General features: G+C 52.5%; 3 protein-coding genes across 7 annotated transcripts in view; all 3 read right to left on the reverse strand.

Annotated features, from left to right (window-relative positions):
* The window catches only part of PRRC2C (proline rich coiled-coil 2C), a 70,659-nt gene extending 70,260 nt beyond the window's left edge, over positions 1-399 (reverse strand). For both annotated transcript variants that reach the window (XM_035537264.1, XM_035537255.1), the window contains exon 1: positions 178-399. The gene's annotated coding sequence lies outside the window, so the exon portion shown is untranslated. The remainder of the gene's footprint in view (positions 1-177) is intronic.
* A 284-nt stretch (positions 400-683) lies between these two features.
* On the reverse strand, positions 684-8,578 carry LOC118243315 (dimethylaniline monooxygenase [N-oxide-forming] 4-like). 3 transcript variants are annotated; one of them, XM_035537266.2, is made up of 11 exons: positions 8,493-8,578; positions 7,987-8,054; positions 6,186-6,499; positions 5,172-5,309; positions 4,708-4,896; positions 4,221-4,383; positions 3,715-3,860; positions 2,788-2,987; positions 2,249-2,601; positions 1,984-2,053; positions 684-1,302 (listed from the first exon to the last, which is right to left on the reverse strand). In XM_035537266.2, the coding sequence occupies exons 4-11, from the start codon at positions 5,301-5,303 to the stop codon at positions 918-920; spliced, it is 1,638 nt and encodes a 545-aa protein (XP_035393159.1). In that variant the 5' UTR covers positions 5,304-5,309; positions 6,186-6,499; positions 7,987-8,054; positions 8,493-8,578; the 3' UTR covers positions 684-917. The 3 variants fall into 3 exon arrangements, with proteins under 3 accessions (XP_035393159.1, XP_050568353.1, XP_035393158.1); XM_050712396.1 differs by lacking the exons at positions 6,186-6,499; positions 7,987-8,054; positions 8,493-8,578 and adding an exon at positions 5,947-6,183; XM_035537265.1 differs by lacking the exons at positions 6,186-6,499; positions 7,987-8,054; positions 8,493-8,578 and adding an exon at positions 5,974-6,053.
* Positions 8,579-16,094: 7,516 nt separating this feature from the next.
* LOC118243459 (dimethylaniline monooxygenase [N-oxide-forming] 3-like) lies at positions 16,095-22,740 on the reverse strand. 2 transcript variants are annotated; one of them, XM_035537501.2, is made up of 9 exons: positions 22,648-22,740; positions 22,410-22,547; positions 20,366-20,554; positions 19,905-20,067; positions 18,894-19,036; positions 18,615-18,814; positions 18,142-18,500; positions 17,652-17,724; positions 16,095-16,733 (listed from the first exon to the last, which is right to left on the reverse strand). In XM_035537501.2, the coding sequence occupies exons 2-9, from the start codon at positions 22,539-22,541 to the stop codon at positions 16,394-16,396; spliced, it is 1,599 nt and encodes a 532-aa protein (XP_035393394.1). In that variant the 5' UTR covers positions 22,542-22,547; positions 22,648-22,740; the 3' UTR covers positions 16,095-16,393. The 2 variants fall into 2 exon arrangements, with proteins under 2 accessions (XP_035393394.1, XP_050568164.1); XM_050712207.1 differs by having other exon boundaries at positions 16,222-16,733; positions 22,410-22,565; positions 22,648-22,710.
* Between the last annotated feature and the right edge of the window lie 2,363 nt (positions 22,741-25,103).

The following is a 25,103-nucleotide window of genomic DNA, read 5'->3' on the forward strand; positions in this document are numbered from 1 at the left end:
GTTCCCGGCCCCCCCATTCCGTTCCGTTCCGTTCCGCTCCGTTCCGTTCCGCCCCGCGCCGCCCCCGCCCGCGGCCATGAGGCGCAGGCCGCCCGCCCGCTCCCCCCGGCGCCGCTCAGCCTGCCTCAAGGCCGCCCGAGGAGCGCTGAGGGGAGAGCGCGGCCTCCTCCAGCTCACCTGGCGGGGCCGAGGAACCCGCTCCGGGTTTTTCCTTTATTTTCTTCTTTTCTTTTTCCCCTCCCCTCGCCCCCCGCGGGCTCACCGCGCTCCGGCGAAGGCCGCCGGCCGCTCCCGGCGCCGCGCCTCAGCCGCTTCCACACAGGGGCCAAGATGGCGGGCGGCCAAGCCGGCGCCAACGGCGTCTGACGTCACCGCGCCGCGCGCGCGCGCGCGACCGGCCGGCGGAGCGAGCGCGCACCCGCCCGACGGGGCCCCGCCCGCCTGCCCGCCCACGTGACCCCCGCCCTGCCGCAGTCGGGGGCGGGGGGGGGGGAAATAGGGGTGGATTTGGGGGAGGTTTGGGATTTTCGCCGCCATGTTCTGGCGGGAGGCACCCGGGGAAGCTCCCCCCGGCCTTTGCTCTCTGCCTCCCCCCTGTTCCCGGGGTGCAAAACCATAAGTCCGTCCCCCTGCCCCTCATAGCCAACCCATTACCCAAAACATCAAAATCTCACATTAAAACGTTGTTAAAAGCCCACTGAGGTTTATTTCTGTGTCCTGCATCTTGTAAATTCCCAGCAAAACAACCACTTGCCCACCCTTGCCTACCCCACAAGCCACCCATAATCCCAGAAGAAGCACTGGCCCCATGCCCACCAGCCCTTCAGCCTCTCCCCATAGCCTTCTGGAGGCCCAGGGCTAGTGGCAGAGGTGCGAGGTTCCCCCAACACCACCCCCCATGGCCTCCTCAGTCGCTTCTAGAAAAGGGGAAGCCCCCTGGGGACCCACCCCGGACGGGGAGATTTGGAGAGGAGGAACCCTGCCAGCAGCATGGTGGGCAGGGCGAGGAAGCCCAGCCAGCGCCAGGAGCAGGGGGAGGCTCCGTCCTCCACCACCCGAGTTCTCAAGGGCTTCAAGGCCCGCTGCCACTGCGTCAGGATGGCGGCCCTGGCCCCGCTCCACCGTCCCCGTCCCACCAGGCGGTACTGGTAGGGCGTGCAGGGGCCGAAGAAGACGGCCATGGCCAGCCGGGGGTCGGTCAGGAGCAGCCATAGGATGCTGGGCTTCACACCAGCACAAGAAGCGATGTCGGAGGTGTAGTTAATGAAACTCATCTTCAAGTGCTCTGGCTCGGGTGGATTCCTTCCATGGGACATGGAATCAATAAAGGAAATGAGATAGTGTGTTCCCACCTCGGTTCACAGCCCTGGGCTCAGAAAAGCCACCACATTACAGGGGACACATGTTGGCCAAGATCTCTGAGCCTGTCCTTGCTGCAGGGTGACACAGAGACCTAAAGGCACCCAAAGAGCCTTCATGTGGTGGTCACCAGCAGCCACCCTAGCATGGGGAAGAGGCAGAAACTTGCTTGATTTCTGTAACCTGCTTGTCACCACCAAAATGGAACCTGTGGACTGGGCTGAGCTAGGAAACTGGTCGCTGACAGTGCTCCAGTGGGGTTTTGTGAGGGAGCTGGGCCCTCAGCCTAACACTCCCTGCTGCCTGGAGTAGGGAGGGAGAAGCCACGAGATGGCACCCTCTGTCTGGAGGAAAACAAATCTCCACACACATTCCGGGAACAAGGGTAGGACATGGAGGCCTGGCAGAAGGGTTCTGGGGGCAGCACTGCTCCAGCCCCCCAGAGTTGAAGTGGGGCCTGGGGAGGCTGTAGGGCGGTTGTTTCATCCCAGAGCTCAGCTTGGAGAAGCCATAGATCAGCGGAAAGGGTTTAGTGTGAGAAAGGATCAACTTTGCCCAGCTTGACATGTTTTGAAAAGCAAAGGCCTATCACAGCATACCCCAAGGTGTGACAGTGTCACGCACCTTTTGACCGGCGGCTGCTTTTTCAAAACATCAGCCATCATCCTGCTGGCAGGAGGGAGCTTGTACGCACCTGAGAAGAGCAAAGAGACCAGAGACCTTGCACAGCACCATAAGAAGAGCAGTCAGCAACCCTTCGACCCCTTCCATGCTCCCAGAGCCTTGTCAGCATTGATGCAGCAATGCCCAGCACAGTGCCAAGGGCAGCAGCAGGTTGACCCATCCTCCCTCCCCAGCATCTCCCCCATCCCTGCAGCCCCTCTCTCACCTGCAAAGATGCCTGTCACCCAGCGAGCCTGGATTTCTGCTCCTGCCATCACAGAGCCGGTCAGCTGCACCAAACCGATAATGGCCAGAGTCGGCCTTTCCAGCTGGGGCGGAAAGATGCATTTATAGAGGGAACGGTTGTTTCTGAGGGGACTGCGAACTGACTCTTCAAGGAAGGGAAACGAGAAGATGTAGCCTGTGGCAAAGAGCACCACATCAATATTCTCTTCAGTTGTCCCATCTTCAAAAACAGCTGAAGTTTTGGTGAACTCCTTCACATTTGGCTTCAGCACGACAGTCCCAGAGAGCATGCAAAATGGCAACTCTTCATTGATAATTACATGAAAATTGGAACTTGCACATGGAAAAAGAGAAGGAGAGAAATGTTAGCATCCAGGGGGGGCAAAAAGTCCTCTCCAATGGTTTGCTACGCTGCAAATATCCCCCAAAGTGAAAGATGATTTCACACCATTAAGAATCACCAACTAACCAAGAAAACAGAAAAACAAACAAACAAACAAACAACAACAAAAAAAACACCTTTTAACAGAAGCCAAGCCGTAGATCTCGTGGTTAAACCATGAATTGAACTTCCGAAACTTGATCCTTTTTGTGACGGCTGATGGAAGAAGCCACTCAAGAAAGTGGTTAAAGCGCGTGGTGCTGACCATGTCGAAGGGGAAGCCGTGGTCTGACACCCGGCTGTACACCCACGTGCTGCTCCTGGCACTGAGAAACACCTGGTGGAGAAGGCAGGCCTGAGGGCCTCTTGCCCTGAGGCCTGACTTCCATTTTTGCCCCACGTGGCAAATCCCAGCTCCTGTGCTTGGGAGCTTAGTCCTGAGGGAAGCAGCCGGTGTCCGGATGAACCAGCTCATGGTGGCTTTTGCAAAGTTCACAGGTGGCCCAAATTCTCCAGGAATTGCAGAGCTTCTTCAACTGGCCTCAATTTAAAGGTCTGTTTATTGAGAAACCCAATGGACAAAGCTTGGATGCAGCCACCATCACTGGTGTGGACACCCTGCTGTCACATCTTCTGATGTCCCTCACGAGACAAAGCCCCTGGGGAGCAAAGGGTGCCATTCTTGTGGGTACTGGGAGGCAAAGGTAGAGCTGCACTTGCAAGATGGATGGAGGGAAGAAATCCAAGATGTGCAGGATATCTGGTAGCAGCAGTGCAGTGCCCTCCCATTTCTGACCAAAAAGGTGCTTTAGTATCTCCTGAGTGCTTGTAGGCAGTTTTGGGGAGGTATTTGGTAAAAATAAAGCAGTGACAAAGCCTTGTTCAGAAGGCTGAGTGGTGGGAGGGAAGAAAAGAGCTGAAGGCCAAGAAAGGGTTGAGCAGGGACCATACAGAGGGGAGGGAAACATCCCCATGGTGGGTCTCGCTAACTTCAGCTTTAAGGAAAGTGGCCATTTTATCTTCCCTCCCGCTTGCCCTGTGCCCCTGCCACCACAGTTCTGTACCTTCGCAGCCACATGGCTCAGCTCCACAGCAATGTCACCACCAGTGTTCCCAATGCCGACCACAAGGACCCGCTTTCCCCGGAAAGCCTCCGCATCTTTGTATTCCTGGCTGTGGAGGTACCGGCCTTTGAAGTGGGTCTCAATGCCTGGGCAGAGAGCAGGAAGCATCTCCTACCACCAGACACATTTGCTCCAGCCTCGTGCCCGGCCCCGGACCCACTGCTCCCCACCTCTCCTTGCAGCCAACCACTGCAAAGCCCGTAGAGGTCTCAGCTCCTCTAGTAGTGGTGATGCCTTCACCCTCTCCCACCCTCCTGTGCAACCTCATCGTGGTCCTGCTTTGCAAATTCTCATGCAAGAGCACTGGTGCATCTTCACGAGGTGTTTTTACCCATTTCTGGGTATGCCCACATCCCTTTCTGTGAGGGTCACACAAACCCTGGCTGGTGGACATCATGGAGCAGAGGGGCAGCCCCAGCCCACCCCGCTGCAGGGGCAGGGCTCACCTGGGAAAGAAGCCAAGGGCAGGTGGGGCACCTGGTAGTGTCCCGTGCAGACCATGACAGCATCAAAGATGTGCAACTCCTGGACGCCCTCGGTCTCGGTGACAACCTCCCACTGGCCTGAGGTGGCGAAATCCAGGCACTTCTTCACACTGAGAACTGTTGTCTTACACCAAAACCCAATAAAATTGCGGTCAGGAGCTGTGCCAAGCTTCAGAAAGGAGCTGCCCACAAAGGGCTGAGGCTGCTGGGCCCTCAGGAACCTGGTTTCACCTCTGAAGCTGCTGAAACAGACCTGCACCTTCCCTCTGGAGATGGCATGGGATGGGGCAGCCCATGCTTGAGCAACCTAACTTAAAACACGGAGCCAAAAAGGCTGTGTTCAGGATGCACAAGACGTACAGCCCTTGTGGGGCTGCTGTCCCATCCCACCCGGGTGATGGTGGTACCTGCAGCCCCCATGGCCCCCCCGCAGCAGGCCCTGGCCCACCTTGAAGCGGATGTGCCGCAGGAGCTGGAAGTGCCGGGCATACATTTCGAAGTACTCCAGGAGGAGGCCGTGGGGGAGGAAATTGGGGAAATGCTCAGGGCAGGGGAAGTCGCTGAAGCAGGACATCTCCTTGGAGGTGTTGGTGATGACCGACCGGTACACGCTGACCCTCCCGCTGTCTGCGGTGTCCTGTGAGAAACGAACAGGGATGTCTGTGGATGCACAGGGAACGACTTTCCTCCTCCGGGTCAGCACGGGGGTGTGAGCGATAAACAGGGGCCAGCACCCCAAAATCTGCTGGTGGCTGCAGGGTGAGGTCAGCATTGAGTTTAAAGCCAGTGGTCGCACACAGGGCTTGCAAGACTCTGGGACAGGGACATACCTGAGGGCATAGCCACCCCCTCCTTGTTGCTGCGGGCAAAGGGGAGATGGGGAGGAGGCAAAACCAAGCAGAGCCCACTCACGGCAAAGCGCCAGAGCCCCCCAATGTCCTCGCTCCTCTCAAAGCAGGTGGGCTCCAGCCCCTCGTCCAGGCAGCACTTGATGGAGACCAGCCCGCTGACCCCGGCCCCGATGACGGCCACTCGCTGCACCATGGTGTCCTGCAGGTGGCAAAGGGACAGAGCACAACAAACAGGGAATAAAGTTGTCCAGGGATCAGCAGAGACATGGATCGCTTCTTCCCACCCCCATCCGTTGTGGGAGGTTTGCGCAGCCCTTCTGCCTGTGCAAAAGTCACCCCCTTCATACAGCTTTAAGAAATGTTCTCAGCTGGGCTGACTTGTTTTAATGCTTCCCTTTCTAACTTCCATTAAATGGTGTTCTTTTGAAAACAAAAAAGATTTAGAAAAAAAAAATCGTGATGCCTGAGCAACATGGAGTGGCGATTCAGAAGTTGCACAGTGTTGTGGAAGTGCTGCTTGCGTTACCAAATAGGCATGGAAAGAAACTCAGGCAATGCAGGCTACAAGCAGGAAGAACTCTGAGCTCAGGCTGGGTAAACTGACCTACGCAGAGCTTCAGTGTAAATCAGAGGAATGAAAAAAAAAATATGAGCCTATGTGAACTTTGATTAGATAACAAACACTCCTACTGCAAAGTCTCAAGAAAGGCTCATTTCTAACTTGTTTTCAAACAATTTTTTGCCAAAGAATATGTTAACTTAAACAGGAGCTGCAGGAAACGGCAGAAATTCGCAGAAAAGCCCCCGGAAAAAGAAAGAGACTTGAACAAACTCACGAAGGCTCCCGTCCAGCTGCAGCTCACCCATGCTGCAGGGACAGGCATAAACCCCACATAACAAAGCAAGCGGCTCCCAGCCTGCGTCACTGCTCTGTCCCCACGAAATCCCAAAACTCGCCCGTCCTCGTCACCCACGGAGAGCAGCCGCCCCCAGTTCCAAGCCCCGCCGGAGACAGCGGAGCGCTGGCTGGCTTCACAGCACACAAAATGCAGCCGGAAAGAAATGGAGAGCAAACCTTCACTGTGCCTTTGCTGCTTGGGGCTCGTCCGGGCTTCACTTGGAGCTTCTCCAGGCAGGGATTTAAAGGCGAGGCAGAAGTCTGCCCGGCCCTGCTTGCACAGCTCTTGCACTGCCGACCTTTACACCCGCTCTGCTGCCAGCACTTGCCAGCACAACAGTCTGGACCTTAATCCTGAAGGCGCTGCGCCTGCACGGACGCCCACCCGTGACGCTGGGGTCGTGTCCGTGCCTGGGGACCTCTGTGTCCTCCCCCATCGCTGGGCATCCCCAGGGAATCAGCCACCGCGCTGCCTGTGCGCGCCTGCCAGCCTGGAGGGGCAAGAGGCAGCCAAAAGTGTGAGGGGAGCATTCCCAGCACCATCCCCATCCCACACACCAGGGGTAGGAATGAGGCCAGCAACCAGGGCTCCTTAAATTAAAAGATGCACCAGTTCTACCAACTTGGGCTTTTTAATGCTGGAGGAAGTGACAGCCTGAGTTGTGTACCCAGCCCAGATAACTCCTTGCTGGACTAAAGCCTCCAAAAAAAAAAAAAAAAAAACAGTTCCCAGCTGATTTGGGGCAGGGCTGGGCTCCCATCCTCCTTTCTGGCTGCGACAACCAAAGCCTTGCTTGCCACCACTGTGCAAGTAGGTCTACCAAGCTGGGGGTGAGCTGAAAACAGCCCAAGGGCAACTTGCCCTGCATCTGTGCTGTTGTTGTGCCCAAACGCAATTGGGTTGCACTTAGGAAAGGACTGGGCAGGCACTGTGGGGACAGGGTCTGTCCAAAAATCCTGCCCAACACAGAGCATGTGTAGAGGGATCCTGCCTCTGGTACGTACATTCCTCATGCGCATCAGTCACCCGTGAGTTGCATCCAAACCCCCTCTGCACCCTGGTGGGCCTTTTCCAAAAGATTTTTTCAAACTATTTTTGTTTGTTTGCTTGGTGGCTTTTGATTGTTTATTTTTTAACCTATTTTTCCCTTTCCTCTCTGCAGAGCATCATAGAACCATTCAGGTTGGAAAAGACCTCTAAGATCACCAGGTTGACCTAGCACTGCCAAGTCTACCACTAAAACGTGTTGTGTGCTGTGTGAAAAAGGCAGGACTATTTAGTTTCCCCTCAAACTCATTTCCACTGAACACAGAAAAAATGCACGGTGACTTGAGGAATTGCTTCCAGTTCTCCTGCCCTGCAGAATTCACATCTTCACGTCCCCACCTCTGTCTGGCTGAAAACGGCCATGTATGGCTGGTTTGATATTGAACAGCAATTATTCTGTGGGATCCTGTATTTTGCTTTTCTACATCTTTCCTGCTATAGCAATCTAGGCGAAGCATGGATTAACATACCACCAAATTTCCTGGGTTTGTCCCGTTCATTTCCTAATAATTCTCAGCCTTTTATTTGACCTCTTGGCTGCCCATGAGCCCCATGCCCATGCCTTGAGACAACTGTTCATGGTGACTCAGATCTCTGTGCTGAGAGGTGAGATAATTTGTGTCTACAGATTTTTTTTTTAAATCCTGCTGTATTAATTTGCATTTATTACCATTCATTTCTCTGCTGTTTTGTCTCTCAGTCCCTCAGGACCATTGCAAATTCCCCAGCTCCTCAGGCAAACTTTAGTCTAGAGCTCCCTGAATTAATTTCTCCCCAGTACCAACATGCAAAATATCAGCATCAAATCAAAGGTTACATTGGCTCAATGCATAAATAAGTGAATAAAACAATGGCTAGATCAGGTATTTTTGGTTTCTAGCCTCTGCTATAAATGTGGGGAGCCGCACGTGCTGCTGGGGACTGGCTTACCATTGCACTTTATTTCTTCTCACTTTCTTCCTTCTCTGTGACAGGCTGTGGGGGCAACTGACACAAGCCTAAGGAACAGAGGAGAGCACCTTGAGGGGTTTAACTTCCGAAGGGACATGTGAACTCATTCTGGAGTAATGTGGGAAGCCCTTCCCCAGGAGGACAGGAAAGCCTCATTGCTTGTATTTAGCCCAGCAGCACCCGTCCTGCCAGAGCCCAGCCCTGCACATTGGGACAAATTTGCCTCCACCTTTCCCTCTCCTCTGGTGGTCGTGGAGGACAAACCACCCCTCCCTTAAGAAGCACCGAGTCCTGCCCCGATGGATCCACCAGGGTTCCTTCCAGACGATTCAGACCTATATGCACCTAGGTTTCCATATTCATCTCTGTGCTCTGAAATATTTGAGAGAGACAAGATGTGCACAGCCTGAAACACGCCTTGGTAAAGGGGAGAGCTCACATTATCTCTCCTGCCCTTGAAGGCATGGGTCACCCAGTGCGCATACCTCTCGATCACGGGCATGATTCCTCCAAGGGGCCTGATCAGCCCAAGGACAGCCAGGGTGGGCCTCCGCAGGTGCCTTGGAAATGCATTTGTAGAGGGATGTGTTTATGGTGATCCTCCCCATGAGGATGTAGCTCAGAAGGTCATGGATGGTTCAGCATGGGCTCATGCATCAGGCGGCTGTGGAGAAGCCAAGGGGCTCTGAGCATTGGAGGCCACAAACAAGCCCTGCCTGTGTCCCTCTTGTTCTCCCTGGGACTTCCTTTGCTTTGAGCAAACAGCACTGTTGTGAAAGCACCGGCCTTGAAGCCTCTTGATGCCTTGGAGAAAGAGAAACAACACTTAATTGCTCGAGCTTTTGTGGCTTTTATAGGGATGAGTGCTGCAGAAACAATCAGGGTGGCAAGAGCAAGAAGCTTCAGTCAGTGGCTATGAGGGACTTGGGGAGGTCCAACCCTCCATCCCGCGCATGCAGAGCTGGTCTTTCAATGCCCAAAATGAGGTCTCACACACCCCTGTGCAGCAGGAACATGTTGGGTGCACGAGCTGCACTAGTGCAGCCTTGGGATTGAGCCTCTCAGAGGTTCAGACAAGCCAACAAACCTCTTCTCCTCTCCCAGGAGCAGCTTCAGAAGCTCTTGACAATGCTGATGACAAGGCCGCCCTCTCTGTGCTGAGAACTGGGGACATTTGCCACGCTGGGACGTGCTGCACAGCCCTGTGGCAGATGATGGACCTTCCCTGAGAGGATGCCATCCCATCTCACATGCTGTGCAGCCACTTTCTGAAGCTGCAGCATCCAACCTTGGACATTTGCTTTAAAGTGCCTGCAGGAACAAGGCTGCAGAAGCACGAGGGCCTACTGCTGTTTGTGCCAGGAGGTTTGACAGGCACAAGCAAGTACATGAGGAGCAAAGCATTTTCCCTGAGGAGCATCAAACACTTCTCCTCCCAACTGCCTGCAAGCAGCTAGCAACAGTACAGGGAAAGCAGTGCAGGACATCTCCTTTCCATCCACCTCTGTGACCACATCCCACTGGCCCATGGTGTCAAATTTGGGGTGTTTCCTGATGCTGCTGATGGTGGTCTGAAAGGTGGGATGCACGTATGATGGGTACATGGAGCTGGGTGGCATGGGACACCCATTCCTCCCCCAGACCTGAAGTGCTTGGCGTAGCACCAGAGGTAGCCCAAGAGTTGGGCTTTGGGCAGGAACATGGCCAAGTCCTCAGGGTAGGGGGAGTTGGAGAAGGCTGACATCTCCTGGGAAGTGTTGCTGATGACCAACAGGTAGAGGCTTGGCTCCTCCAGGGCAAACCCAGGAGGAACCCCACCAATGGTCACAGCCAGTTCAGGCATCTCCAGGAGCACTGCCCAGTCCCCAGCCTGCCCTTTATAGAGGAGCCCCTCCATGGGCCACGCCAAACCTTTCATTCCCTTTACCAGCATCCTGGGCTCTTAATTTACAAGCTAGAATAAACGCCTTCAAACATTCATCTTCTCTCTCTTTATACATACTTAAATAAACCCATCCCCTTTTAGCATGCTAGCCAGGCTGCTTCCAAAGCCCCGCAGTTGCCCTGGAAACTTGCTTTGTGAGGCTGCAGCTCAGCCACAAGCCACTGCCAATTTTTACTGAGAGTCATACTTAAACTATCCCTGCTTATCAGCCTTGCAAACGTTTGCATTTCATCTTTGGAGCCCTGCTGTCACCTTTCTTAGAGAAACAGAGCCAAAGATGCATGGGGGCTGCTCCTAGCCCCTGCATCCTGTCCTCTGTCCCTGTAGAAGATGCCACCAGCTTTGGCACGGCCACAGAGACTGCGGTTGTAAAAATGCAGCTTTGGGGATGCTTTGCTTCTGCCTCCCAAAGCTGCCTCTCTGGGGAATTCTGGGCTGGACAGACAGACAGCTGCAGGGCTGCTGCGAGCCCTGGCTCAACCCCAGCGCTGGGGGTTTGTGCTGTTCAGCTGGGTCACCAGCCCGGTGGCACCACCCCAGGACATGCTGCCAGGGGACAGTTGCACTTAAGGGCGACAGCATAGTCACTAGCAAGTAGCTTTCAGTAGAAGAGTGGTGTTGGACACATTTCTACAAAACACTGAATTTCCGTGAACAATTTCAGCTCTCAGTAAAAGTTTCAGAATACTTAGCTTTCCAAGTTTTAAATGAAAACTGGACTTTTTCTGTTTAAATGGAAAAGAAAAAAAAAACCTCCACTATCATAAGCTGTTCGTTTATTCGCTCCTTTTTTCCCCCTTGCATGCCAGGAGTTAACTTGCATCACAAGCATATCTCAGCTATGCATGGTATTTAATTCCCTACCCTAAAGCAAAGAAGCTGGAAATAACACCCAGGACCCCCTGCCTTAGCTTGCCCATGCCTGGTGCTGCCACGCTTCCATTCTCTGCCTGCAAACACCCACAGGGGTTAACCCCAGCAGTTTGATGGGAAGCAAACCACTCGCCTCACTGTGCAGGGAGGGTTGAAAGTGCTGTTTGGAAGTGCACAGACATGGCCAGTTCTCCCCTTATCTCCCAGGACCACCTGCCCATGCTCTTGCTGCCGCCGCGAGTGGCACGGCTCCGGCTGGGATTTATAGGTGACACGTGGTGCTCTCGTGGTGGTTGCACAACCCGGGTGTGCTGCGGGAGGAGTGGTGGCACCTTTGTGTGCCAGGAGACTGGGGTGGTGGAGATGGCCAAAGGGGGTCATGGTGGTGGGAGAGACTGGAGTGGTCCAGAGACATCCTGGGGGCATCCAGATGGTGGTGCCCAGCAAACGAGGAGAATGTGAAGTGGACGCAGACACCAGCATAGCAAGGTCCTAAACACACACACGAAGTGGAAATGCTTGCTAAAATATCAATGGAAAACATAGCACCCATCCATCCGTCTCCCAGGGGTGAATTATCATGGAGAAGAAGGGTGCGAGGGTGGCTTTGGATGCAGCTTCACCTGCAGCTACTCAATATACTTAGGGGTGACTTGGAAGGAAAGTATGAAACGCCTGCAAATGAGTACAGGTGGATGTGGAGGTCATGCCGAGACTGTTGGTGAAGGACTGTGCCTTTAGGAAAACCAAGGTTTAAAAAAAAAAAAAAAACAAAACTGGGGGGTTCTGCCCAAGCTGCACCTCCCAGCCCTCCCACCAGACTCCCAGATTTACAAGATCTTGCAGCTGCAGATGTGCTTGCACACGCTTGGCAAGAAGAAGTAGGGAATCCACAGAGGAAAACATTTTGTTCTTCACGTGCCCCCGGTTCCCTGAGCTTCCCAGCCAGCATCCCAGCTGCTTGCAGTCAGCAGGACGCCAGTGGCCATCACTGCATGGGCTCTGCATGCTAGAAAGAGAGGGCAGGGAAAAAACAAACCGACCTATTTGGGCTAAACTGGATGGGAAGGAGTAGAGCAGGATCTTGTCCTCTCCTTCTCTACAAAACCCTGGCACTGTTTTTATCGTCTCTGCTTAAAATAACAGCTTAAGTCAAGGAGGGGCAAATCTACAGATAAACAAGTCTGAGCACAGCCCACTTGGCTGTTTTCTAGGCTCAGTGCCACCAGCTTTTGGAGTACATCGGGGGAAGAGGAACAAAGAGTTTCTTGTTAAGGCAGTCTTTTCTTGTCCACAAACCTTTCTGAAGGCTGCAGAAAATGGGTCCGCGCTTCCCTTCTGCTCCCCTTATCCAGAGGTTTGAGGGAATCCCACGTCTGCAGGAGGATGGCACTTAGCCTGCCCTCAAGGGACCTGAAGTGCCTCCCATCATGACTGAGCAGAAGGCTTAAATCCCATTCCTTCATTGTCCGTGGCAGTGAGGTTGCTGCATCCCACGAGGATACATGGGGGGAGAGGAGGCTGCTGGTGGCAATGTGCATTTTCCCCAATTTCTTAGAGCCTGGATTTTGACCCTGAAAAAAATTGCTTATGCATTGGAGCACATGGGATGCCCCCAAGGTCAAAAGGGGATTTTCCTGCTAAAAAATAAAATAAATGTTATCAAGTGGCAGAGGCTGTTCTCCTGATTCCTTTACATCTCCCAGCATAGAGAGGACACTAAAGCAAGCAGCAACAAGCACCAGCAGCACATTTATGTTTCTTTTGATCAGAACTAGGTACATTCAGTTTCTTGAACTCTCACAAGAGATGTCACGGTGAAGAAGACCCAAAGAATGTGCCAGGGCAGGCACGGGCTGTAGCAGGTAGTGCGGGAAGGAGTTTGCTAATCAGGCAAGGAGGTCCTGTGAGAAGGGCACGAGTGTTTTACTCCAGCATACTTGGCCAAATTTGACCTGATTTAATAATAAGTCACGTACCTTCCACGTGTGCAGCCTGTGGACTTTGCCAAGGAGAAGCCGCTGCCCTTGTTAAGCCTGCTGCCTCCCATGGCGCTGATGAAGGCAGAAGAGGAGCAGCTCTTAGCTTCTTGTTTTGGAGGTTTTAAGATTTACAATTAAGAGTTTCCACTGACAACTTAAGAAAAAATCTTCACAAGGCCATCTCTAATGGATGCACACACACGCCCTTTCTTGCCATGGCCTTGTACCATAACACAAAGCAGATAAGCACGTGTAAGCTCCCAAATAGCACCCAAAGAACCCGCAGCTCCAGGAAGGGCTCTGGACCCTCCTCCAGCCTCCTGAATCAACCCTCAGCATTCAGGGCTCTGTCTCCATCATTTCAGGAATAACAAAACATCTGCTGAAGGAATTGCTGGAGTAAACAGGGCTTACATTTAAATATAACACTTGTTTAAAAAAAAAAAAAAAGCAAATAACCATAAGGAAGAGCTGCCTGGAAAGCAGGTGGTTAAGACATGCAGACCCCAACCAGAGGGCTCCGTCCTACCACCACCTTGGTATTCAAGGGTTTTTAAGAATTCAGTCAACTCAGTGGGTCCCCTCCTGTAAATATTTTCCCCCTTCCTCCCAAGCTGGGTGTTTAAATACCTTCAATTCCTGCAGCCGCTCCAAGAGCATCTCGAGGGGAGGTGTGCTGGTGTTTGACATTCCTGACTGCCAGCACTGGGACACGGCAGCAATCCTCCTCCTGGCAGGGACACGCTCTAGCACCACCTCAGGCCCCACCTAGGAGCTCTGTTTGTGCATTCCTTTGCAGAAATATGCTTTTTACAAGGACAAAACCCCCAGCAGTAAGCAATAAGCCCATCTCAGACCACTCAAGTTCCCTGCTGAGCGCAGCCAGCACAGGCACTGGCAGCCTCACTAACTCATATCAAGTGAGGGATCTTCTCTCATCTCCAAGAGCTTCAGCAGACCACAGGACCATCTGACCTACCTTCTTCTCCAGAGCAGCTCCTTTCCTCCTTGTTTCCCTCACCGGTTTTGAAAACCCCTGGTGATGAAGACTCCAGCATCTCCCACAGACCCTCGTGTTTGCCTTCAGAGGGGCCACCAACTTTTCTCTTACCCCCACAGCAGAGCCAAGCTGCCCCCTAACACCATTTGGAGATATTTGAGGAGATTACACAGCATCACCTCTGCCTATCTCTAAGGCATCTTCCTTAAATTGGTACAGGAGCTCCTTTCTTGGCTTGCTAATTGGTCTAAGAAGGTGCTGAGCACTCACAGGTGGTCCTGGTGATTTTAGGACTGCTCAGCACTGTTGTAGCCTAGCCCCATTTCTCCTGCGGAGTTTCTTGACCCAGATCACACCCAGGACAGGTGAATCCTCACACCAGCCACCACACATCTGCCATTTCTAAAGCAATACTGTCTCTCCAGCACTTTCTCACCGCACTCCAGGCCTTGTCCTTCCTTGCTGGAGGGCTCCCATGGCTTTGCTCAGATTGCAAAATAGGTGAAGTTGCACAAGACACACAAAAAAAAACCAACATCAACAAAAACAAAACCTTTACGCAGACTTCCAAGGCATAACTTCATCTCACCAACATGTCAAAGGGGAGAAGCACCAACCCCACAGCAGGAGACACCAAAGCTGTTATTGATTGTGTCCCAAAAAGCTCTGATCCAGGCAAAGGTGAGACAGGCTGAACCAGCTGGACTTCAGACCCAGCTGGGCACAGGCTTTTATCTATTTGCTGTCAGCAAGCCTGAGCAAAGAGTAAATCATGGGCCAGTTAGGACTGGAGCCAAGACTCATCTCCTGTCCCACCAGGGATTAGCTACCCTGTGCTCAGAAGCACCTGCAGAGTGTTCATGATGAAACCAACAATCCTTCTCCTTTTGGGTCACCCAGCCTACATTCAGACGTTTAATTCCAGGCTTTGCCTTTGAGGAAGGTTTTGTGCCTATGGAGATGTGAAAAACCACCTCTCACTTTCTATTTACTATAATGAGGAAAAAAGAAAGGGCTTCCTAAAATTCATGCATGAACTGCAATTTTTAGTTTTAATACCCATAGCTACTAGTTTAAACATTTTGCTCTAAATACCGAAGTTAGTGGCTAATGCATTTCCTACACCAAGCCTGAGGCATGGCTCAGCTTTCGGCTTGGAAAAAAAAAAAGTAATATAATTCATGATAGCAAATGAACAGTAAAAATATTTTTTCCTCTTATCTGAAACAGCCTGTGGCCTGAAGTGGGACCGACATTGCTCTGCAGGACACATAACTGGCATTTGGGTGTGCTGATAATCACCCTTGTGTCTTTTTTTCTCCTGGAGACATTTCGGAAGTTCACAGCATTGCAAAACAGAGCAGCAGCTCCTGTGGTGGCCTCAGGGCCCACAAGGCACCAACAGGACCAGCTGCACAGCCAGCACCATCTCCTCAGCTCCCATGGGTTTCATGCTCTCCTTGGCCTCTGGGGAGAGCCCCACTAACATATCCAGCCCCAAATCCCCCAGACCAGCCAGCCAAATGGTCTTCCTTCTGAATTCCTTGGGGGTCTCGGAAATATTGGCCCCTGAACTTCGTAATATCTGCAAGGAGAAGAGAAGGAAAGAGCCCTCAGAGCACCTTGGGGTGCAGCCTGAGATTGCAGGCTGCTGAGACCCAGGCTCTGGGGACAGTGACAGAGCTGGTTGTATGTGTTGGGACGGGAGGCACAGCCTGGGCTGAGCCCAGTGTGCCTCTTCACTGCATGCATCAGGACCACTGCCTTCACGAGCTGCCCGTGCCAAAGCTTAGCTGATTCATGAGAAACACATCTGTCCTTCCTAAAAATGAGCTATGATATTGCTGAGGCAGCAGGAATGGGAGCTGCTGTCTGCTAAATATTGTATGGCCACAGCAGTGGGGGTGCTGGGCTACACAGCCCCAGCTGCGCCTGTCCCCTGGGGAAGCTCACACTCTGCAGCAAAGCCAGGTGCTGTTCTAGGAACCAGTGGGCTGTTTGAGCTAGGGGGCTTTATCCAATCTTTTACACCAAAATATTCTTTCCTCTTGACATTTTCATCTGAGTTGCTCCCCCACCTTTGGGAATCTTTCCCCATTGGTGAAAAAGGTGGATATTCTTCTTTACTTGCTATGGAAATGACTGCCCAAAAGGGCCAATTCAGGCAGGCTTGTTTTGCCCAGAGCACAAGCTTTACACCAAAATGCCTCTTGAACAAGCAAACATGTTGTCTCTGTCTTTGCACTAGAGAAAGACTGTACAAAGGGAGAGTTAAAGACACTGCATCACACTTTGAACACATTTAGAGGGATAAAATAACCAGCATTGCTTACTGGGACCAGCATTTATACTCTTTCATAGCTACTGAAAAAAAAAGTTGAGAACGCTCCCAAATTCATCAGGCACAGAGGCTGCACCAATATACCAAAGCTTTTTTTCTTTTTTTTTTTTTAAACTTTTAAAGGAAACTCTTGATGAATTATCTGGGTAATGAGCCAAGCAGCACACATTTCCCTGGGTGGCCAGCAGGAGAAAGCAACCCATGCACAAACCCCACTTGGTGCGTCCGCATCGCTCCCTGCTCCCCTAGAAGTAGAGTGCAGTGAGGAGGAGGAGGAGCGGGAGGAAGAGCACCCCCAGCATGGCCGGGATGGGGAAGATGCTGGGGGCGTCAGGGGCTATGCGTGTCCTCATGGGCCGCAGCATCCTGTCCCACTGGGTGAGGATGGCTCTCCTGGCCCCGCTCCACTGCCCTGGCCCCGTCAGCCGAAACTGGTAGGGGCTGCAGGGCCCGAAGAAGACCTCCAGGGCCAGCCGCGGGTCCGTCACCAGGAGCTTGAGCACGTTGGGCTTTGCGCCGATGGCTGAGGCCAGCTCGTCCATGTAGGTGATATAATCGGTCTGCAGCGTGGTACTGCTCCCATACCTTTGGGGGAGAGGGAAAGAGGGGCTGCTTTAGCTTTTCCCCTGTTATTATTATTAATTTTAATATGACATCTTGTGTCCTCGCTGCGCTGGGGGATCCTGTGGCAGCAGCCAGGATGGGCAGGGCGCAAACCCTCCTGAAAGTCAGGCAAATTCAACGCAGGTTCAAAATGGTGCAGGGGTTTGGCAGGGAACAGACAGCCCTCTGCTCCACAGCCACCATCTTCCATAATATCAAGGCAACAGACAGGGATTTTGCTCCCCCACAGAGCCCTGAGAAGGGGAACAAAAGCAGAATCTGTCTGCCAAAAACAGGGAGCGGTGCTGGCTGGGGCATGGCCACGCACCATGTGCATCGCTGCTGCTGCTGGTGAAGGGATCTGGCTCTCACCTCAATGCTGTGCTTTGGAACTTCCTGCCATGCAACTGTTTCTAAAAACAACAGAAAACATTGCTTGGGCCAGACTCAGCTTTGACTATGTTCATATTTTTACTGCGTTGCTTCACTATAATATGCGATATGCTAAGAAATGGGAATGCAAGGCATTTCCATGTAATATATGAAACAAAAAATATCATGGAAGAATGAGGAAGATGTTCTGGTTTTGCTGGGGCCTCACTGTGTGTATCAGTGAGAAAAGCTATTTCAGACTGATAATGCTCAGTGATGGCAAACCAGCATTTCCAGACAGGAGATTTTGCCATCACAGATTTTCCACCCAAACTTGCCCAATTCAGGCCTTCCTGGGGTGGGTGGAAAACTGTGAACCAACACCAGCAAGCTGGCTGGGGCTTCCTGTGGGTTCACTCATCTGGGACATGAAGGGGGCATTTCAGAAGAGCCTCCTGGCAAGGAGCTGCCTTCTTCTTGCCCTTTTCTCCTCCTCCCTGGGCAGGGAGTCCCACAAGCTGCACCTACCACTGGAGCTTCTTCCCCATCTTCTCATCTATGTCGTCCATCATCTTGCTGACGGGCGGGAGGGTGCACAGACCTGGGGAGAACAGGAATAGCATTAGCAAAGGGAGGTGATGCCCGGAGATCCTTCCTAAAGCAGGTAGGGTCTGTAGGGATCAGCTGAGTCCTTGGGTGCTTCTCTTCCCTTTGGAATCAAGATCTGGGCTTTGGTCGTACTTGGGCATCGGAGATGTGACAAAATTTGCCACCCTGTCCCTTAGGGTGTGTGGTGATGCCCAAGTAGCTGCCCTGCCACAGGGACCTCATTGCAATCTGCAGCAGAATGAAAAGTCACCCATTGCCACGTTGTGAGGTGCCATGGTATTTCTGGCCAAATCTGTGTTCTTCAGCTCTCAGGCACTGCCCTCATTTTTGGTTTTAATCTGTACATCACTGCTGGGAAATGCGAGTTCCCATTAGGGGAAAACAGGCCTTACTTAGCCCATGCACCTACCCTGGAACACCTTGATTGTCCAGCGGCACTGGAGGTCTGCTGTCGGAATGGCGGACCCAAAGGACTGGACCAGCCCGATGACTGCCATGGTTGGCTTCTCCAGATGAGGGGGGAGGATGCCCTTGTAGAGGGTGACCTCATTGTTCCTGCTCTTGATGATGGAATCGTCCTCCATGAAAGGGTAGAAGTAAGTGTAACCCGTGGCAAAGACAACCACATCCACATCATCCTGCACAGTCCCATCTTGGAACAAGACGGATGTTTCTCTGAATTCCTTCACGTCTGGCTTGATCAACACCACGCCACAGGCGATGCGGCTCAGGAGGTCATCGTTGAACACCGGCTCCTTGCGGGATGTTCTGCAAGGGAAAAGCCCAAGGAGGCCCCTGCTGCTGGCCCTGGGCAGGCACGGCCCAGCTCCATCTGGGACCGGCACCTCTGGCAGCTTTGGGAACGGATGGCCTCACGCTTACCTGTTCACTGGCATGAGGCCAAAGTTCTCGTGCTTTACGAACTGGTTCATGCCCCTCACATACAGCCAGTCATTGACCGCCTTGGGGAGGATGTTGCCCAGCCACGTCCGAAAGCGGGTGATGATCACCATGTCCCAGGGGTAGCCGTGGTCCCAGACGCGGCTCAACACCCAGGACCCGCTTCGTGAGCTCAGGTAAACCTGAGGGGCAGCTGGGCAGGGGTGAGGCACCCCCGTGATGGCCACCAGCCCCGACCAGCCCTGGTGCAGGTCCCTGTACCTGTGAAGCCACGGTGCTGAGCTCCACAGCGATGTCACAGCCAGAGTTGCCCAAGCCGACCACCAGCACCTTCTTCCCTCTAAACTTCTCTGGCTCCTTGTACTCCCGGCTGTGGAAGTAGCAGCCTTTAAACTTCTCTATCCCTGGGGGGGCAGGAAGACAGAAAGGAATGTAATTCCTTTGGAAAAAGAGCATCTAGGCTGGCCTGGGCATCTCCCATTCCTGCAGGTGGTGCTGGAGCATCTGTCTGAGCATTGCTCACAGGAGCAGGTATCACCGGCACGCGGAGGGATGCTGCAAGCCTGTAACAGGACAGGGTTTTGTCTCTGAATTCGTTCAGAGTTTAAATAGAGAGGAGCCTGAGTGTGCAAGAATAGGACACGTTGGTGTGGTATTTGTGTACCCCAAAAGCTACAAGTACAGCCCCAACATCATGCTGAGACACCAAAACAGCCAATGTCATCCCCTCGGTATGCCCTCACGTCAGTAAGTGACAGGGAAGCAACTTTCATTTCTAAACCAGAAGGTGACAAAGGATCTGAGGGGAGTTCTGACCAGCTTGTACCCCAAGTCCTCACCTCCTCCAAACAGACCCCCAGCACCAACTATTCCTCACTATAGAGAATTTTTCTCAATGATGTGCCTGTAAACAGAGGTATGGTAAAATGCGCACAGCTATTTGTATTAGAAACCATGGAAAAATGCAAAAAGAAGCATTTTATGAAGCCCTTTAGTGAATAATCTTCTATTAAAGGAAACACTCTGAAATCATTTTTCCACGAAAGACTAGCATCACCTCCAAAGTGTCCCTGCCTTGTCACAGTTTGGATACTGAGTCTTTTTTCTTAAAATCAGGTTTTGATTTCTTGAACAGAGCCCACCCCCAAAAACACTCCAGAGGAAGACAATCTTCTTAGTGCTGAAAAGGCAATTTTGCAGGGAAGAAACACTTGAACAGAAGGTGTGCGCCTGTCTGCGTGATGGTGGATGAATTGCATACACGCAACTTACCTGGGAAGTGGTCGAGGGGGAGGTTTGGGTAGATGTGATGCCCAGAGCAAATCATCACAGCATCAAAAACAGCCGCCTCTTCCTTCCCATCTCTCTGCGTAACCACCTCCCACTGCCCAGTAGCACAAAAGTCAGGGCGCTTCCTTATCTTGGTGACCAGGGTCTTAAAGGAAAGAAAGACAGAAAGAGGTTTGGGAATTCAGTGCCCCAGGGGACCCTGCTGCAGCCAGGTGGGTGTTGTCGCCCCCAGGCACAAGGTTATAGGGCAATTATTTTGGATGGAGAAATCCCATCCCCATTTTGCGCTCATTTGTGCTGAAAGATTTTCCAGCTGGTTATCTGACCCCACCCAACAAAAAGCTGGTGAGACCCGCTTGCACAAAACCCACATTTTTTTTTCCCCAGGATGTTTTCCCCCAGGATTTTCCCTGAGGCACCGTGATGACCTCCATCCCGCCCACCTTGAAGCGGATGTGCTGCAGCAGGTCGAAGTGCCGGGCATAGTCACAGATGTACTGCTGGAGCCGGGCATTGTGCATGTAGTTGGGGTGGTCGTCAGGGAAGGGGAAGTCGGGGTAGCACATCATCTCCTTGCACGAGTTGGTGAAGACGGTGCGGTAGATGCTTGCTCTGCCTTCCTCCACATGCTCCTGAAGGGGTACATGAGTAGAGGGCTGTGGTTAGAGGGGATGAAGGGACGTGTGCTGCCCCAGGGGGTGTCCTCCGCTCCTCAAAGCCCAGATCTCCAGCTCTGGGTGGGCAGCACAGCTCGGGGAGCCAGCCATGGGCACCCTGGAAAGTCACAAGCCACGTGTAGGGAACACTAAGCCAACCTGGAGATGATTTTATCCAGGACTTCTAGGAGAATCTCAGAGCTTTGGAGGCCTGAACCAGGATGTTTGGCTCTCAGAGTGAGGGAGGTTTTCCCCTGCTATCCCCTTCCTGCCTGGCTAAGTAAGCCCCAGCCCCGTTCTTCAGCTCAACCTCACCCACCAAGCCCAGAACTGAGGCCGCTGAGCACCCCAGAGGGTCTGCAGCCCTTTGCTTACCTTCCTTGTTTGCTCACAGGCTTTGTGGGCTCATCCCAAAGAGCCATGCACAGTACGTCCCCATAATAACCTCAGATTCCCCTTTTTAGCGTAATTTCTTCTGCATTTACCTCACAGAAACATCAGTTATGATGTTTTCTGTACTTAACCTTGGCCACACGCAGCTGCTGTTTTAAAGCTGAAGCATCTCTTCTTATAAACATCACTCGCAGCGCTCAAAGTGATTTTTCTCTCTGCTTGGCTGGAGCACACGGGACTATCGCAGGCTTATTGCTCTACTGCTCAATTAACAAAATCCAGGCATCATCCGTGGCAAAGATAAATACTTTGTCTGTGAAACTGCCCTAAATCTGCTCTCCAAGCTTCTGGTCCAACAGGCCAAGAGCTTGTGACAGAGTAGGGGTCAGATCCCTGCCAAAACCGCAGATTCCCACATGTACAAGATTGCACAGTGCTCTTGTTTAGATGCCATGGGATTCAAAGCTGCTATCCTAATGCTACTGGCGTTTCTGGCTGGGGTTTATGCCCCTCAGGACAAGGCTTTGCCCAGGTGGTACTAGGGGATGGACACACAACTGCAGAGAGGACAAATTTCGGGCTTCACCACCTCTCTGTAGATTCACACACCTGGGAGGCAGAGCCCAGCAGATGTGCAATGTTTTCCACTTCCTTAACAAGCCAAAGGGGTAATAAATAAAGCAACATTTCACTCATGCAAAACTGTCAAAAAATTGACTTTTTTTCAGTTAAAAGTGGCTAAAAAAGCACCTGAAGAAGGCTGAAGAAAACTGAAGAACAGAAAGTTATTTAAATTAATTAAATAAATAAATATATATAAAAAAACACAACTGTTTTATTTTAATCTTGTCAAATTAAGAGTCTCTCTGAGGGTTTTGGTTTGCCAACTTTCCTCAGAACAAGCAAGCAGATCAATGATTTGCTGAACCTGCTCGGTCCAGTGATTTTCCATCCCCAAAACATTCTGGGTTAAAATTTAAACCAACTCTTGCAGATACCATCACCACCAGGCTGGGGCCAGAGAGACACCCCAAAGCCATCAAGTGCAGTAACCAAACCACCCCCTAAGAGCATATACGTGTCCTAAAGGGCCAGGTAGGAGGGCTTGCCTCAACCCAGGCATTTAGGAGCTGGTTACACCTGCGTTTAGGAGCCAGGGAAAGAAGAAGCTCAGGGGAGAGGGTGCAGGACTGGGTCTAGCATCCCCGCTGAGGTCCAGAAAGCATCCAGAGATCAGGTGTGACAGCTACAGGCTTTGTGCTTTGATCCAAGTCAAACACTTTGCATCACCCAGAACAAACTTTGTCCTCAACGCCTCCCCCCTTCACCTCCCCCAGGCTTTAACCTGCTCAGCTCCTTTCCCTGAGGTGCTCCTGAAGCCACCATCCCCATCCCAAACCCTAACTGACCGCAAGGCCACGCGGCCCAAGCCTCTCACCGTGTAGCGCCACAGCCCGCCGATGTCCTCGCTCCTCTCGAAGCAGGTGGGCTCCAGCCCCTCTTCCAGGCAGCACTTGATGGCCGCCAGCCCGCTGATGCCCGCACCCACCACGGCCACTCGCCGCACCATGGTGTCCTGTGGTGGGGAGAGCAGCTGTCACGGCGTGGGGCCGACTGCCTCCACCCTGCCCTGCTCCCTAAGAGTCCTGTGAGGTTTTCCATCCATCCTCGCTTACCTGTGCAGTCCTCAGGGAGGTGAGAGCCGTGAGCTGAGGCTGTGGGAGGTGAGGAGCTGGGGCTCGGGCGGAGGTTCCTGCAAAAAGCAAAGCTTTTATACAGCGCTGCTGGGGAGGCAGGGCCAGAGCCCGGCCTCTCTTTGGACGAGCGACTCGCGCTGCATGGACTTTCGCAACCCCCAGCTGTAACTTGAGGAGGAGCTGTGGGCTCAGAGCTCTGAAATTAGGAAATAAAGCCCTGGATTGAAATGGTGTCCAAGATAGAGGTCACCAGGCAGCTGCTTCCAGCATCTCCAAAGGCACCTCTGCAAAGCGGCACGGTGACGCCCGAGTGGTTGAGAGCAGCCGATGGAAACGGGGGCCTCTCGCCCACAGGGCCACCGAGGAGACTGTCTGGGGAGGCTCATCCTCAGCCAGTGAAGAACTGGAGAAATAAGTAGTCCATTAACAACGTGTGGGCAGAGTAGAGGCGACTGTAGGAGCAGCAGACCATCAGGGAAAGCTGTGGTTTGTATCCTGCCTTCTCCCCTCGCCACCATGGTCTCCACAAGCATTGCCAGAGCCAAGCAGTTCCCAGCCACGTCACACAACGGTCCAGGTTCCCCAAGCACGGGACTTTCTGCAAGTAACTCACTGTCCAGGTTTGTTTTCTCTAAGTTCATATGGATTTTCTCTGGACCACATTTCCACATTGCCTCAAATCCCCAGTTCTAATTAACAGGGCAAATGTGCCTCCGAGGACATCTGTGGGAAAGGACAAAACACAGGCAAGCGTGGAGAAGTGTGCTTGCAAGCCCAAATCCAGCTCCGCACTCTGCAGCGATGCTTAATTCATTGTGTGAGCCCATCCATCAAATCCTGGCCTCCGGAGGGAGAACAGCTCAGCTGGTGAGTGCACGCGCTGGGAAGTCCGCGGGCTGCTGCTGCCGGAGCCTCCAAAGCTGTCGAAGCTGGACACTTAATTCATCCTAAATTGACTTCAAATGAAATAGAATGGAGAATGCCAGAAAAATGATTGAGCAACTGAACAGAAGAAGAAATTGCTCATTTTTCCACTATCTAGCAAATTGGTTCGGGTTTCCAAAAGAGCATTTTTGGAGTCACGATTAAGTGAACTTAATGCAAATAAGCTGCCAAGCTGGTCTCATGGATTCCCAGCCCGGAGGAGAGGTGGATCTCTGTGACTCCTGCAGGACTCAACCTGGAGGAGGAGGACTTCTGCCCATGAAAACATTTGTTAGAAAATGACACACAGAGGACGACAGTGCCTGCTCCGTGCCCTGGCACGGGGACAGGAGGCATCAGCCTATGGCAGAGGGAGGGGAACAAAGGTGCCCTCCCTCTCAGCTCATCCTTTCCCAGCTGCCCTTTTCCTCAAAAATAAAAGATTTTGGATGTTTTGCTCCATTTTTCCTCTCTAGAAAGGAAAACACAAAGGGATGGAAAAAGCTTCAGGTGTGGAAAGGCAGAGAAAGAGAGAGAAGTTAGGGTGTGCAATAGTCTGCAAAAAATATAGTTTTAAAAAATTAACATCTAATGGCACCAAAGTCCCTCTGCCCAACAGCTGCAGACTCCTGTTGGACTTTTTATCACGCACCACAGGAAAGAAGCAGCAGAAGGCGGCTCTCAGTCTCCAGAAGAGCAATAACAAGGTAAAAGCGGTCCCGCCTACAAGAACCTCCTTTTCCAGCCCAAAGCTTTTTTTACCAGCAGCGTGCTGCTGAGGCCAGAGGTGGCTTCGAGCACAATGCTACGGCTCCTACGGAGGGGACATCTCACAGGGACGCAGCTCGCAGCCCGCTTTGCCTTTGTGCAAAAAGCTGGACCCACGGAGAGGGGAACATCGTCTGAAGGACAGGTCACAAAGGGCAGGATGCCCACAGGGAGCACAGCCCCCCGAGCTGCAGACAGGCTCCCGGTGCTGCTCGAGATGAACAAAATTTCCTCAAGGCACCGCAGCCTCACCAGGTCCTGGCGTCCAGCAGCCGTCCCCCTTTGAAGCACAACTCCATTGTTCACCCATCTTTGAAGTGCCAAATGGGAAACATCCCGCAGGCTGGCGGGGCCCTGCACACCAGGGACAATAAATCAGCAGCTGTAGGGCAGGAACTAGGAGTGCCCACCTCCCTTCTGCTCCGCACTAACTGCAGCCGAGCGCTTCCCAGGCAGATCCCTCATTTGTCTCGAGTGTGGTTAAAGATACATTTTTCATTTCCTTTTCTGCACCCCTCCCCATTTTTGTTTGCAGGCAAAATCCTTCCAGGAGAGGGCTGCAAGAGGATTCCCATCAGATTTGGGCTGATGGATGGAGCAAACAAAAGCATCTCTGCTCTGCTTAACCCTCTTCGGTCACATCTCAGCTGGGGCGGCTCCTCTTCAGAAGCCCCAGGTTCTTTCATCTCTGCTACAAGTGCAACCAAAACCAGGGGCTAACCCCCCAAAAAAGCCCAAGAAAT

This window comes from Cygnus atratus, chromosome 8 (genome assembly GCF_013377495.2).
Source record: "Cygnus atratus isolate AKBS03 ecotype Queensland, Australia chromosome 8, CAtr_DNAZoo_HiC_assembly, whole genome shotgun sequence".
NCBI classification, from domain to species: domain Eukaryota; kingdom Metazoa; phylum Chordata; class Aves; order Anseriformes; family Anatidae; genus Cygnus; species Cygnus atratus.

Coding starts and splice junctions, on each gene's coding strand:
- LOC118243459 (XM_035537501.2), bottom strand. CDS start 22,541: ATGGTGCGGCGAGTGGCCGTGGTGGGTGCGGGCATCAGCGGGCTGGCG. Junction 18,501..18,614: donor GGCCTCATGCCAGTGAACAG/GTAAGCGTGAGG, acceptor TTTCCCTTGCAG/AACATCCCGCAAGGAGCCGG. Junction 16,734..17,651: donor ATGGGGAAGAAGCTCCAGTG/GTAGGTGCAGCT, acceptor TCTCCCCCAAAG/GTATGGGAGCAGTACCACGC.
- LOC118243315 (XM_050712396.1), bottom strand. CDS start 5,994: ATGCCTGTCCCTGCAGCATGGGTGAGCTGCAGCTGGACGGGAGCCTTC. Junction 4,384..4,707: donor TGCGGCACATCCGCTTCAAG/GTGGGCCAGGGC, acceptor TTTTGGTGTAAG/ACAACAGTTCTCAGTGTGAA. Junction 2,602..2,787: donor GGCTTGGCTTCTGTTAAAAG/GTGTTTTTTTTG, acceptor TCCATGTGCAAG/TTCCAATTTTCATGTAATTA.